Consider the following 14,848-nt stretch of genomic DNA (forward strand, 5'->3'; position numbering starts at 1 on the left):
TTGCAGGGTGGTCGTAACCATGGAAATGAGCAGTGTATAATATGATGGGAAAGTGAATCCAGCCAGCAAAGGAGGCAATATGGACAATCACAATACATTAGTAAGTGCTTTGTATTAACTTTCTCTACATGATAAATGCCATTTGCTGAAGTGACACAACCCTTTTAAAGGGAGTCTGTCACCTCCATATGGCCATATACAGCGCTTACATTGCCCTATAGCACACTATACCTGAATGTTATGGTACAGTACCTTTGTCTTCTTCTTTAGACTTGCAGAAGCTGGAAAACCGTTTTATATGCAAATGAGCCCTCACAAGTGCCCAGGGGGCGGCGTTCACTGTGTTGGTGCCCAGGCTGCTCTGCCTTTTTTCATTGTTTCCCCGCCCCAGCCTCTGCCTATGCCCGCCCTCCTATTCCCTTGCGTCATCCTGCGCACCACCTCGCCGGGCCGGGGCATGCACACTACGATGCCCATTGTGGACACCACATTGCTTTAACTACTGCACATGCGCCGGTGAACGCCGCTGGTTTCGTGCCGTTCACCGGCGCATGCGCAGTAGTTAAAGCGATGCCGTGTCCACCATGGGCATCGCAGTACGCATGCCCCAGCCCGACGAGACAGTGCGCAGGCGCGGGATCTCGGCCGGACCTTAGGATGACGCAAGGGAATATGAGGGCGGGCATAGGCAGAGGCTGGGGCGGGGGAACAATGAAAAAAGGCAGAGCAGCCTGGGCACCAACACCGTGAACGTGGCCCCCTGGGCACTTGTGAGGGCTCATTTGCATATAAAACAGTTTTCCAGCTTATGCAAGTGTAAAGAAAAAGACAAAGGTACCATAACATTCATGTATAGTGTGCTATAGGGCAATGTAAGCGCTGTATATGGAGGTGACAGACTCCCTTTAAGACATGGGCATATATCCAGTAGGCTCCTACCACATTTATCAAATCCTTTCCGCTTTATTAGCAGTTTTTCTTGGCATTGTAGAGAGTTAGATGCCATCCTATACTAGCCACTTTGCTGAAGTAACACAATCCCCTTAATATTTGTCTAGTGAGGATCACCGCTCAGCCGCTGATCTTGGGCATAGGATATAGGACTATGCGTGTCCAGTGGTTGTGCTCAGATCTTATCCGCACCATTGGAGGTTCTCCCGTCTTATCTCTCATATCTGTCTGTTTAGAGAGTTTTGATTAGAAAACCATTAGCAATTATATAACCGACTGATCTACCACTGAGGACTATAATTTGAAACCTCATGAACTTGGCCCAGTTTCCAAAGAGACATCCAATTACGTATTATCTTCTGTTTCTGTAGCCAAAATGTGTATGCTGAGAAAATGATAGCTGTCCCACTGGAGAGACCTCATGTAATCAAGTATATTGTATGAGATTTGTGTTACTCCCATGCTATAGTGCTGCTCTGGGAATATTATGGTAATGGGCTTACGTGAAGATTTAGCCAACATCTGTTCATGTCCAGTGCAGCCGTCAATCCCGGCTCATCACCAGAAACCTTGAGACATCCAGAGAGTGAGACACCATCATATACTAGCCTCAGGATAAGCCACCACTTTAGGATTATTGGGCGCGTCCACTAGCTGGACCCTCACTGATTAGCAGGACCCCATCATTGCTTATGCATCTACTGCTGCGGCTGGTTCTGCCCCATTCACATGAAGTTCCAGGCTCGGCCACACTAATATGCATGGCACTGTGCCTGGATAAAAATCCTGGTCCTGGGGTCCCCATCTACTGAAAAATTTGAGACAAGCTGGGCCTTTGCAGAGGGTCGTAATGTGCAGATGGGTTTATCAATATACACCCTGCTTCTGGTTAAAGGGGTTGTCCAGTGCTGTGGGGGTGGGGGGGGGGTGGAAATGATGTCGCTGAAGTTCCCCGCATGTGACCACTGCAGCCAATCGGTGACCTTATGCTGACCGTTCACATCAGAAAAATGTTGGCTGTATGGGGAATCTAATGTTTATGGGGTCCTCCTGACTCTCCCCACCAGCAGATGTAAGGGGAGATAAGGGTCAGGTAGATGGATTTTAACCTTATGTTGTCTGGGAGTCTCTTCCCGTGAGTTTCTCCACCTTCCGCACACATGCACACTCAGCCAAGTGCTGGTTTCTAATGTGTATAACCAGCTTTAGCAGAAGCCACCAGAGTATCTGCGTTGGATCGGAGTGAGGCTACCTTCACACTTGAGTTGTGTTTTTCCGGTTTGGAGATCTGGCAGGGGATCTCAAAACGGAGCCAAAATGATTGTTTTGTCCCCGTGCATCCTGAATGAAAAGAGATCCGTTCAGGATGTCCTTCGTTCCGTCAGCATTCCGTCTTGTGAAAGGACACAAAACTGCTGCAAGCTCTTCATCAATACGGAAAAAAAACTGATCCGTCACTAAAAACAATGTAAGTCAATGGTGACGGATACTGTTTTTTAGGATCCTAAAAAAAACTGATCTGTCATCCATTGACTTTCAATGTATTTAGTGACGGATCCGGTTTGTTCAGTTTCGATTTCGCATAACTACATGTTAACGGAGCAGATGCATTCTGATGTGTGATCAAAACGGAACCGTTTTGGTCAGGTTTTGAGATCCTCTGCCGTTTCTCAAAACCTGAAACCAAAACGCATATGTGAAAGTAGCCTAGTAACTACTTGCACTCCCCAGTTAATAAGCATAAAACTTTGTTCCAATACTGTACAGAGCAGGAGCTCCGTACAGTATTAGAATGTATTGGCTCCGATGAGCCGAAGTTATTGCTTTGCGAGACCTCATAAAAGAATTTGTACTGTAAAAAACCATTTCCCGAACTCTGGTTCAGCTCCAAGTGGTACCTTTGAACCGAAACCGAGTTCGGGAAATGTTTTTTTACAGTACAAATTTATTTATGAAGTTATTACGCAAAGTCCTGCGAGACTTTGCAAAGCAATAACTTCGGCTCATCGGAGCCAATACTATTGGAACAAAGTTTTATGCGAATCGACTTCGGATGTTTCATCCGAAGTCGATTCGCTCATCCCTAGACTATATTTTGTGCTGTTCTTCTCTTATTCCTGCTAGAATTATGGCTAAAGGTACAGATGGGTGCCACCAGTTGGGGTTTGCTACTGGCGGCTCTCATTGGACAATCTCAGACTGTGCTGGGGCACAACCCCAACTGGTAACTCCCATCTGTACCTTTATCCATCAACTTCTAGCAGGAGTAAGAGAAATATGGCACAGCATAGAGTCAAAAGACGTTCCAAAGTTGTCAATTAATGTGGAATATAATTATTTACATGAATGGGCAAGTCAGGAGAGGTGACAGGTCCTCTTTAAAACCATAAATGAAGCTGCTGGTTGAACTTGCTTATTTGCCCTTTTTGTTCTGTTTAGGTCAGCAGCAGCATTTTAGTTAAAGGTATTCGGAGATAGGTTTGCAGACGGCACATATGTCGCTGTGCTCCATAGAGTATCAGCCTAGTGGACACCCCTTTAAATAGCCCTTTACCTACAAGTAGTACCAGGGTGCAATCGCTAAGGATGATTTCCCTGTGGTGTATACGGCACTACCTTGTGTGCCAGTGTATGTGTGGTATAGCCTGTACCAGCAGAGACGTCGCTGAAGCCAGGCGGTGGGGGCGAGCATAGACTTGTGCATAGTCTTCTAGTACAGTCATTATGCCAGAGAGCCCCGGGGGTGTTTGCTAAATAGATTTAATTTCTTTTTCTGTTACATCCAAACATTGATTTTGAGGTGACAGGTAAAACCCCCCCAAAAAAAGCCATTTGTGCTGCGTTCCGTTTCTATTTAAAGGAGAATCGCCCATGATTACCATATAATAGCGTGATATTTGCTTCCACAGACGTGTTTACAGTGAACTGTGCACTTGGATTTTCCCTTGATCCATGTCTGTGCGCTGCTTGAGCTCACAAGGCAGAATTGATGAGATGGGATAATGCGTCGCCTGCAGATATTCTCTCTCCAGCTATTAGAGCCGCTCTCCATGTTCAGTCTCGTATGATTGGGGAGAGCTCTGCCTAATATTCGCCTTTTTCTGTTTTATTGCTTTGGTGTATAAAATTGTTTGGTTATTTCTGTACTGCAGTCTGCTCTTGATAAGTAGTCTACCTGGTGTGTGAGAGGGCATTGCTGCAGTGTAAAGTATAGAGGAGCTGAGCTGTAGTATGTCCTAATGTTGCAGCCAGTCGGCTCAACGCTAAATAGAAAAGGGATCGTCTAGGGAAAGAAAAACATGGCTGCTTTCTTCCAAAAACAATGCCACACCTGTCAACAGGTTGTATGTGGTATTGCAGCTCAGTCACATTAACTACAATGGAGCCAAGCTGCAATATCAGACACAACCCACGGGCAGGGTTCCATGTTTCTAGAAGAAAGCAGCCAAGTTATTCTAATCCTGTACAACTCCTTTAAGAGAAGACATGCAGCCCACCTTAGAGAATCTGTAAATATGATCCTACGAATCCTTTACAAAAAATCCAGAAATGTTAATAAAAGTGATTTACAGTGCATTTGTCATGATTTTTGGCTTCCATGTCCCTCCCCCTTGGTGCTGCTGCTGATCTGCACTGCTGGAGGCAGGCTCTGAACAGAATCAGTCTCCTTCTCCCTCTGGCAGCTGACAGTCCTAGTCCCTTCCCATCCAGAAGGAGGGGATACGTGTCTGATCAGTGGGGTCTGAATTTTGGGACTCCCACCGATCACAAGAATAGGGGTCCTCTGTAGCCTTACATGAATGGAGCACCAGTCAAGCATGCATGCTGCCAGTGTAGTCATTCTATGGGACTGCTGAAGACTGCAAAGTACAGTGCTCGACTATCTCCTGCAGTCCTATAGAAATCAGTGCAGCAATAATGCGCCTGCTTGACTGCCGCTCCCTTCACACCGCGGGACACAGGACTCCCCTTCTTGTGATAAGTGGATAGAGGATGCATTTAAATCTTGTGACTTCCCCTTTAATAGGATTCTCAGAATAAAAAATAAATAAAAAAAACTGTTCAAAAGCAGGGAAGGGTTTAACAAAAGAAGTCCCGCTGATTGGTTCCGACCCCTCTGCTTCACTGCTACGATCTTCCCTGCTGCTGCAGCCATACCATATGTAACCTCTGCAGCCAATTGCTGGCCTAGTGGTTTATGGCATGAGACCTCTGAGGTCAGTGATTGGCTTCCGCAGGCACATCACTGCTGCAGCCATGGACTAGAACTGAGAAGGTTTTAACTTATGGTTAGAACGTTTGTTATTTTAACCCCGTCCCTACCGGTAACCATATTGTATAGTAACCTGGACAGCCCCGTTAAGCTGAGAGTCTCAGGCCGTGTTCACAAAGGACCCCTCCTTCCACATTGATCACTCCTTTCTCTCCATTTTCCGTGCGCGGTTTGGCCGTGGAGCATATTTCTGTTAATGAATGTGATAAATCTTCCTCGTGTTTTGATCACTCCTGCCGGGATGAGCGCTCCACTTATCCCACGCTGCGCACGCTTTCTGCTGAGCTGTACTCTCAGTTCTGGGGCTGACGTCAACCTGCGTCTGATTTTCAGACTTCTCCGGTACTTTTTGCAGATGGCAGGAACTTTCTTTTCTCCCCTCCCCTGTTATAATTTAACCTTGGCCGTTCTGTACGGTTCAGACAGAGTGAATCGAGCACCAGAGTATCAGGCGGTGATTGCATGGCTGATGTCACCGATGAGGTCAGGTGCGAAATAAAAACCGTCTGGGGTCTGAGCAGCATCCATAATTGTCGTGTATGCGGTATTTATTCCTCCAGTGCGACGTGGGGTCAGTAATTCCTTTTGTGGACTGCATGACATTGATTCCCGGAGTTGAAAGTGACAAATAAATCAGCGCTCGCCTGTGAGATCATAAGTGCTGCACTTTTTCATCCAAGTCTCTCCATGCTAAATTCCGTAATGAAACTGCATTTATGCACCGGTGTGGTCGGTTGCGGTCTGCTAGCGCTGGGGATTTAGTGAATACTTGTATTCCTTTTGATAGCAGTTCTGGAGAATCTTTCTTAGAAGTCTTTCTTGCGCTGTTCCTCTGTTATTCCTTTTGGAAATGTATGGGTATTACCAATTCCTTTGCTAGTGGGGCATGCCAACACACACCCCATGGAGGGGAATGATAACGCCCAGTTGTTAATTTATTCATACATGTTAAGTAGGAATAACAGAGGAACAGCCCAAGGCAAACTTATAAGAAACTGTTCCACGATAATTTTAAAAGGAATCTGATATTAACTAAATACTCGCCAGAACAGCTCACAGGTCCTCCACCTCCTCGCACCTTAAAGGGGTTCTCTGGGACTTAAATATTGATGACCTGTACTCAGGATGGGTCATCCATATCGGATGGGTGGTGGTCTGACATTCGGCACCCCCATCTGTCAGCTGTTCACAGCAGCCGCCAGCTGAATAGGAGCTGAGCTGCAGTACAGTGGTGCCGGAATCGACACAGTTACCCGAGAGTTTAGTGGGGTGCCGCTGAGGCCAGTGATTGGCTGCAGCTGTCACATGCTGTAAATGTAGCCAGGGTAAAGAGGCCTTTTGGGTGGGCGGGGGGGACAAACATCGCTAATCTATTATCGCTGCACTCTGGTCCTCCTGCTGCTGATGTTATCTTCTTGGCTGCAGCGGTGATGGTCTGTGCACAAGTCACTGCTACAGCCAGTACACAGAACATCACCGCAGCAGCCAGAAAAACAAAGAGCAACGGTGATGACTGGAACAGAGGAGGAAACGGGTGAGAATCTATTCTTCATTTCTTCATTTCTATTGTCCATATAACTGGAACAACCCCTTTAAATCCTCTTTGCTGCAGCACCAATGCTCCGGAGGTCCCTGTACATGACAAGTGCAGTTATTCTCTTGTCTTAGCGGTGATGCTAGCATGCGCCTCATAAGATTGCAGAGGCCAGTGCTTGGCGGCAGCAGTCATGTGACTGTGCGGGGACTGCTGCAGCATTGGGGATTGACAGGTGAGTAATGTTCTGTTTTTATTTTATAGCATTTCTTACACTGCCGGACAATCCCATTAACACAAGAAGTCGTCTGTCTTACCAGTTATGTCTGTGTATAAATTTTGATCACGGTGTCTTGTATCTTTCAGATTGGGAAGAGGAGCAGGTCAGCAGTCCGTGCATTCTCCGACTCATTTATCAAGGGCGTTTTCTCCACGGCAATGTGACTTTAGGAGGTACTGAAGCTTCACCAGCAGTCCTACTGTCCACCCAGCAGATCCCTGACGTTATCGTGAGATAACACGGAAACATTCAGGAGAAGCCTCCCAGAGGCCTCATCATGGCCACATTGCATCACACCGTATGTAAGAGGATTTGGTGCAGTGCTGGCCCCCTACTGGATGTGATGTAACACTGCAGATATCACTTGTGTGAACGCAGACCAGACATATACGCCTTTTACTTTCAGTGGTTTCCTAGAGCAGATTTCCTGTGCAGCGCTCATATTACACATACTTCAGACCCTTTGAAGCACATATCCACTTCTAAATGTAATCAGCTTGGTTTTGCATTGTATACAGTCCACAGCCTTCTGTTCTGTGCGGTGAAAACAATTCATTGGGATATTACCAAAGGTGATGGGTTTCTCCTTTCATCCTGACAAAACGTACTCCACGCCATAGATTCTCACAGTGCAATGTCGCCATCTTGTGGCCACGGAGGTAATAGCAATTATGAACTATGACTCGTCAGCCAACATTACAACCGCGTGCCTAATGTTGTGTAGGTCTCCTGATTCTACCCAAATAGCTCTGTTCCATCAAGGTATAGATTCTACAAGACTTCTGTAGGTGTCCAGTGGCATCTGGCACCAAGATGTTAGCAGAAAATTATTTTAAAGGGACCCTACCATCAAATTTTGATGCACGGAATGTCTGGGGACCCAGACCAATGAAATAAAAGAAGGTATATTCCAGCATCCACTTTCCAGATAAACGCAGTCTTTATTTAATCCAGTAAAAACAAACCAAACGGCAAATGATACAGTACACAACCTACGCGTTTCAGGCATAGATTTATTTATTATACTCACTTATAGAGCTCTACTATATTCCGCAACATTTTAAACACATTAGCATCACACTCTCCCCAATGGGGCTCACAGTCTAGATTCCTATCAGTATGTCTTTGGCGTGTGGGAAGAAACCGGAGTACCCGGAGTAAACCCACACAAACACAGGGAGAACATACAAACTCCATGCAGATGTTGTCCTTGGTCGGATTCAAACCTAGGACCCCAGCGCTGCTAGGCACCAGTGCTATAGCTTGCCCTTACTTCTGGTTACTCCATGTATTCTACTTCCTGTCCCGGCTCTTTAACTTCCTCTCTGTTTGGACTTTTAACAATTCAAACCTCCTCGCCAGACCATCACTGCGACCAGAGACAGACCCCTTGTAGTGGGTCAGTTAGCGCATCACACATTACATACATCTGTGGGCACCTTTATCTAGACCTATCAAGAGAACAATTCACTCCCCACAGACATCACTGAGCCTTGGGCGTGCTTGACCCTGTTGACGGTTCATCAGGTGTTCTTACTTGGACCCCTTTTGGTACCACTACATATGAGAAACACTCTCTACAAGATCCATACACTTGCCTGTTTTTCTGCTTCTATCAAATCAACCTCGAGAACTGAGGCACTGGTTTTAGTGTTGTGGTTTATGGGCGTAGCTCTGTGTGAAATTAAAGGACCTAAAATCTAAAACACTAATATTACCTCATCTGATCTGTCCGGTGAGGTAATAAGTCTCTCGTCTCTGCATTGTAGTTGGCGTCACCTGTTGTTGAGCACGGCACCTCATGTACACTGAAAGGTGATATCCTCCACGTGTCCACTACATAATAGATGAGCTGTCCATCTACAAGTCCAGCTCCATGCCATAATCCAGCCTGCTTTCCGTTCATGTGCTGCTGACGGAGGCTGTTCTCTACGGACAGTCATCCCATTTACAGATTGCAGGCTGCTGTACACAGGGTTTGTAATGCTGAGGTTGAATTTGCCCGCAGGTCACACTTTTGTGTCTATGGTGTTACTGTCAGATCACGTTTCATGTGTTTGGTTGCGGCTTTGTCGCTATGTATTATTATTATATTACCCTACCATAGGCCGATGCATTTCTTTTTTGTTCCTACAGCATTAAAACTTCCCCTTGGCAAGACAACAGTGATGCACTTGGTTGCCAGAGAGACATTGCCAGAGCCAAATTCTCAAGGTAAGTGGTTTTGCAGCGGGGCTGGTGTTCGCATGCTTGGTCTAGAACACAATTTACCTACAGGTAGATTACAGACTGGGATTACCAATCTCTACTAGACTCTTCTTTTCCACATGATGTGTACTGGTGGTTTTCACTATATGACGCCCAATAATTCCAAGCTACTGAATGCTTACAGGCTATTTAATGATTGTGTTTTACTCATTTTAAGCAAAAAATTCAGAATGTTTAATCGCTTCTGAGATACAAGGGTTAAAAATCGGTCTGTTTGCGAGCTGTCACAGGCTGTTTTCTTTGAATCCCGTCACTAGTGTTGAGGGAACTTATGGTTTCAAGTTCGGCGTACAAGGTTCGGGCTCTCTAAGAATTCTGTTATAGATTCCGCTACCACGGACCATAATTTATAGTCTGTGGTAGTGGAATCCATAACTGTATTCTTAAATAACCCGAACCTTGTACGCCGAACTTGAAACCACACGTTCGCTCAACACTACCTGTCACCTAATGGCTCATGTGTAGGTCTTATCCGTAAACACTTAATTAAGCCATATTCTTATCGGTTTGAGTCTTTGAGGTCAGAAGATCAGAGATATAAGCTACACATGGCTGTGACAGCTTTCAAACAGACTGATTTTTAACCCTTGTAACTCAGAAACAGCTTAACATTTTTAATAAAGACCGATTAAAAAAAAAAATATTTTTCAGCCTAAAATTTGTAAAATGCAATCATTAAAAAATTATCCCGACAGTGTCTGTAGCCTTTAAATACTGGGCACAGGGGCGTAATCATAGGCCATACAGATATTGAGGTCTCAGTGGGCTTTGGTGTCTGAAGGAGCGGAGTGGACCCACTGGCGGAAAAGATGCTAGTATTTTAAATAGCATATGATAAAGGAAACTTTTGCAGATAATGCATAGGGGCCCACGAGCTTTGAGTTATGCCTCTGGTTAGGCACTACATGTAGATGACACATTCTGCCTTGTGTATGCTGAGAGTTATCTGTGCCAGGCAGATGCCAATAGACTCTGGTAAGATGTGCGGCATTGCCTGTACTAGTGCAGACTTCATTTTGGCCCCAGGTTGCACCCTTAGGGACCCTTAGGCCCCTTTCACATGAGCGAGTTTTCCACGCGGGTGCAATGCGTGACGTGAACGCATAGGGCCCGCACTGAATCTGGACCCACTCACCCTAAGTCGCCTTAGGGGGAGTGTATTTGCATGCGCTAGTTTATTTTTATTAGGGTATCTTATAATTGCCCCGATTTGAAGGGTTTAACCCTGTAACCACCTACTTTTGACATTAAGCGGCTGATACTACTAGTAATACTAGTAATGAATCATTGCCCCAGTCGCAGTGTTTTATGTAGCTTCCTCTGTGTACTGGGCTTGCTGCTTATTACCTGCGTAGTCCTCGACCTAATCCTTTAATCTGGTGTGAAGCCACCTAGAACCTGCGTATCCAGATTCCAGGTTTGCATTATAGGCTAGGATTACAATTTTGAGTAACTTCAGGTATGTGATGAGAAGTGCAGCCAGGAGATGGTCAGATTGTAATGAGAGCAATAATTCTTAGCACGGCCTGGCACTCCAGTGGTGGACAATGGCTTTACTATAGTACTACACTAGGCTATTGTCAGCATATCTTATGTATCACATCTCCCTAACAAAGGCTGGATCACATCACAGGACGCTGGAGAGGAGCCCGAGGGGAAACTTCAGGCTGCCTACTAAATGGGACATTGCATTGACCATCCAAACCGGGGCGGCTCAGCATGGGAGGACAGTTGTCACATGCCTAAATGAAAGACCATCAGTGTCCTGTAAGGCACTGATCAGTGGTGGGAGAATGTACAAAACTTCTCCATGGCCAGATTCACGCAGTCCCAACTCCGCCAACATTAGTTTGGAGATGTTGAGATCTGCAAAGTGATCTTCTAGTGATCTTTGAGGGTCTGCGCTCCTGGATCCCACCAATGCCTGTTATGTAAAAGGATCTATGAAATCAAAGGGTTTCTGATTTTGGCTTCCATGGCCTGTAATTTCCCATAAGGTTATGATGTCAGGAGATGCAACAGCTTGTTTCAATCATACTGAGATGAGTTCCAGAAATATCCTAGCACGCTTACTCTATTTTCATGGCCACTTCTCCATTATTGGGGAATCCGGGGACCCTGCCTCTGAGACCTGCACCTATTAGACATTTAGGGCATTTCCTGTGGATTGTCTAAGATGGGTATAACCCTTTTAAAGAGGTTGTCTGACCCCATTAACATTTTTAAAACCTGTTACATGTGTGTAAAATACCAGAGTAATGCTCACCTTGCCATTCTGATGCCTACGTTTTCCTGCTCCCCCGTTGGACTCTGTTCTTCCTGGTCCAGCAATGAGGTGTTGATACCACTGAGGTCACCACTGCAACCAGGGAGGGCCTGCAGCAGTCGTGTCATGTAGGCGCTTCATTGCCGAGTCCTGTGGAGAACCAAGGAAGCTTCAGCACGCAAGTGTTGAGAGTGGTAAGAGGAGTATTATTGCTTTTGTTGTTTTACAGCGTTTGACACTGGCTGACCTGTTACATGTGCGCTTGGCGGCTGAAGGCATCTGTGTTGGTCCCATATTCCTATGTGCCCGCATTGCTAAAAAAAAATTGTTTTATAAAAATGAGCCTCTAGGAGCAACGGGGGCGTTGTCATTACACCTAGAGGCTTTGCTCTCTCTGCATGCCATGCCCACTCCACTTTGATTGACTTTAGGAGAAGTCAGCTCCAGGTGTGATCCCATTTTCACTGCCTGGCTCTGTTAATTAAAGTGCAGATGACGCGGCAGTTGCAGAGAGAGCAGAGTTTTTAGGTGTAATGACAACACCCCCGTTGCTCCTAGAGGCTCATTTGCATATATTAAGATATTACCTTTCCCCACAATGCGGGCACATATGAACATGGGACCAACACAGATGCCTTCAGCTGCCAAGTGCACATGTAACAGGTCAGCCAGTGTCATAGGCACAAATCTGCTGACAGATGCTCATTAAGCAAAGCTCATAAGCTCAGTATCTGGGGAGCATTGGTGAGTATTCAGGATGATGGCAGAGGTAGCCGTATGAGGGATTGGTTTTTTTGCGTGGCCAATTAAATTTTTTTGGGGACACCACTTGGTGGTAATGGGGGCAAAAACTGTTCTGCCATTGTTTTTTGCAATTTAAATTTATCATAATCACTGTGCGGCATAACTAGCATGTGCCAATGTTCATTGTGTGGCAGAGCTAGCATGTTACTGTTATTCTATGGGTCAGTATGATTATTGTGATACCAATACATATAGTTTTATGTGTTTTTTGTTTACTACTTTTGTTTACTATTTTTTTTTTTTGGGGGGGGGGGAGTACATAGGACTTATAGATTAAACTTTATTATTTTTGTGGGTGGGGGTGTATAGGAAAAAAACAACTGTACATTTTGCCTTTTTTTTGTACACTGTTCACGGAGAGGATTAAATAACGTTCTCTTTATGATATGGTTTCCGATAAGCACCATGTGATAGTGTGTGTGTGTTTTTTAACATAAAAAAAGTTATTTTTTTTTTCTCTCTCACTAGGGAACATTGCTTCTACAATGCAGTTATGTACCTTGTATACCAGTGCATTATAGCCTCCCTGTTCCAGTGACAGTCTGTTGTACAGTCTAATAGACATACAATCATGTCAGTCCGATGGTGGCAGAGGGAGCCCTGTCTTTCCAATTGCCTAGATCAAGCATCCTCAAACTGCGGCCCTCCAGCTGTTGCCCGAACAGCGTACAGGTATCAGCCTAAAGCAGAGCATTGTGGGATTTGTAGTTTTGCAACAGCTGTAGGGCCGCAGTTTGAGGATGCCTGGCCTAGATGCTGCTGTCGGTGTTGACCATGGTATCTAGGGAGTTAAGCAGCAGGCAGCACAGTTAACTCTAAGGCCAGCTGTTACAGCAGGAGCCAGTCTTGTGATCTACAGCGCTGTGAGGCTTTTTCAGTTCATACTGCCCGCGCCGGATCCAGATCAAAGATACAGCGCCCTGATACAGCGCTCCAGACCAAACACCGTCTCGTGTGTAGTAATACGCATGAGACTTTTTGTAAAAAGTTTAAAATTTCCTGTGCAGGTGTCATGGCACAATGTGGGAAGATAACTCCACACCGACCACAAGAGGGAAGGGAAAAGGTACTAGGCCTGGAAAGTAGGGAAAGGGGAAAAGGTCACCACCTAGTGAATCCCTAAACTGAGCCCTGACTACTATAAGTATGAACAGACCTTGATGGCAGAAATGTTCATACGCTGGAACCTAGGGCCCTATCTGACCCTAAAGGTCCCTGGAAATAGTGTCAGGACAATGGATAACCTGTTCCTTCCCAGCTGAAGGAACAGGAGACTCCCTCAGGCCTAATACCAAAAGGTAGGGGAAAACCACTAACAAGAAATAAGGAAAAAGATACTTAACTCCAAGGTATGCAGACGAGCAGAAACTTAGAGGAGAACCAGACACCAGCTCTTCACAACCTGAAAGTACCTATCAACCGCATAGCATGATGGGTAAGGCCAGACTAAATAGAGGAGTTCGGAATGACCACTTAAGCTACACCTGAGACCAGAGGTGTGATCATACCCAACAACAACACAGAAGCAAGTGAAACCAGAGAGGCTGTCAGATCACGTGCAGCCAGTCTCTTAGATCTTCTGACCCCTGTCACAGGAGAGACCGTGACAGCAGGTGTCTGTGATGCTTGTACAGGCGTTATTGCAACCTCGGGATGAGGAATAAAATAATATGAGAACACGGCTTGAAATCTTCGCAGCGAGACTTGGCTGATGTATTTGTAATTATGAGCTGAAGGTCAATGTCTGGCTGCAGAAAGCTCTCATTTAGATGGGACTGTTGGCGACAGGCGTATCACTATGAGCTCTACATAAATGTTATCACAAGGTAGCGGGGCACTATCTGGCATAGATTGCACATATTTAGGTGTCCCTCAACCAGGATTACTAACCTTTAGTAGTGAGTACCACTTTGCTGTTTAACGCCCACCACCCTTCCTATGTCACATCTCTAGTATGGTGCGGACTTTAGACCTAGAGCTATTTTAAGGGTTAAAGGGGTTTTCCTAGGATTTGCCCCTATTATCTTATAGGTGCGAGTCCCACCTCTGAGACATGCACCTATATCAAGAACGGAGCCCCGAAAGTTGTGGAGGGCGCACTGCGCATGCACAGCTGCCCTCGGCTATTCTCGTCGGCCCCATAGAAATGAATGAGTGCGGTGTGCTCCCATTCACTGCTTTGGGGAGAGCGCTTGTTGGTGGCCAGACCCGGGGGGCCTCCAGCCACCACTCTCCTCACTCCATTCTTGATATAGAGGTGGGACCTGCACCTATCAGACAATAGGGACATATCCTGGCGATATGCCCCCATTGTCTCAGATGGGAATACCCCTTTAAGTGGTCCCGGTGCATCTCCCCCTTCACACAAATCTATGACTAAAGACATGGATCCAGATCTGTGACAGTTCTCTGCCGGGGCCAGTGAGACAGTTACATGAGTGTGATTTTTGTTCTCATCATGGCGCCTCCAGC

General features: G+C 45.8%; 1 protein-coding gene across 1 annotated transcript in view; it reads left to right on the forward strand.

Moving 5' to 3' along the window:
• Nucleotides 1-14,848, forward strand: part of UBL3 (ubiquitin like 3) — a 115,841-nt gene that overhangs the window by 94,074 nt on the left and 6,919 nt on the right. The window contains exons 3-4 of the mRNA XM_040426166.1: nt 7,125-7,211; nt 9,175-9,252. Of these exons, the coding sequence (XP_040282100.1) occupies nt 7,125-7,211; nt 9,175-9,252 (165 nt within the window). The remainder of the gene's footprint in view (nt 1-7,124; nt 7,212-9,174; nt 9,253-14,848) is intronic.

This window comes from Bufo bufo, chromosome 3, assembly GCF_905171765.1.
Source record: "Bufo bufo chromosome 3, aBufBuf1.1, whole genome shotgun sequence".
Lineage (NCBI taxonomy): Eukaryota > Metazoa > Chordata > Amphibia > Anura > Bufonidae > Bufo > Bufo bufo.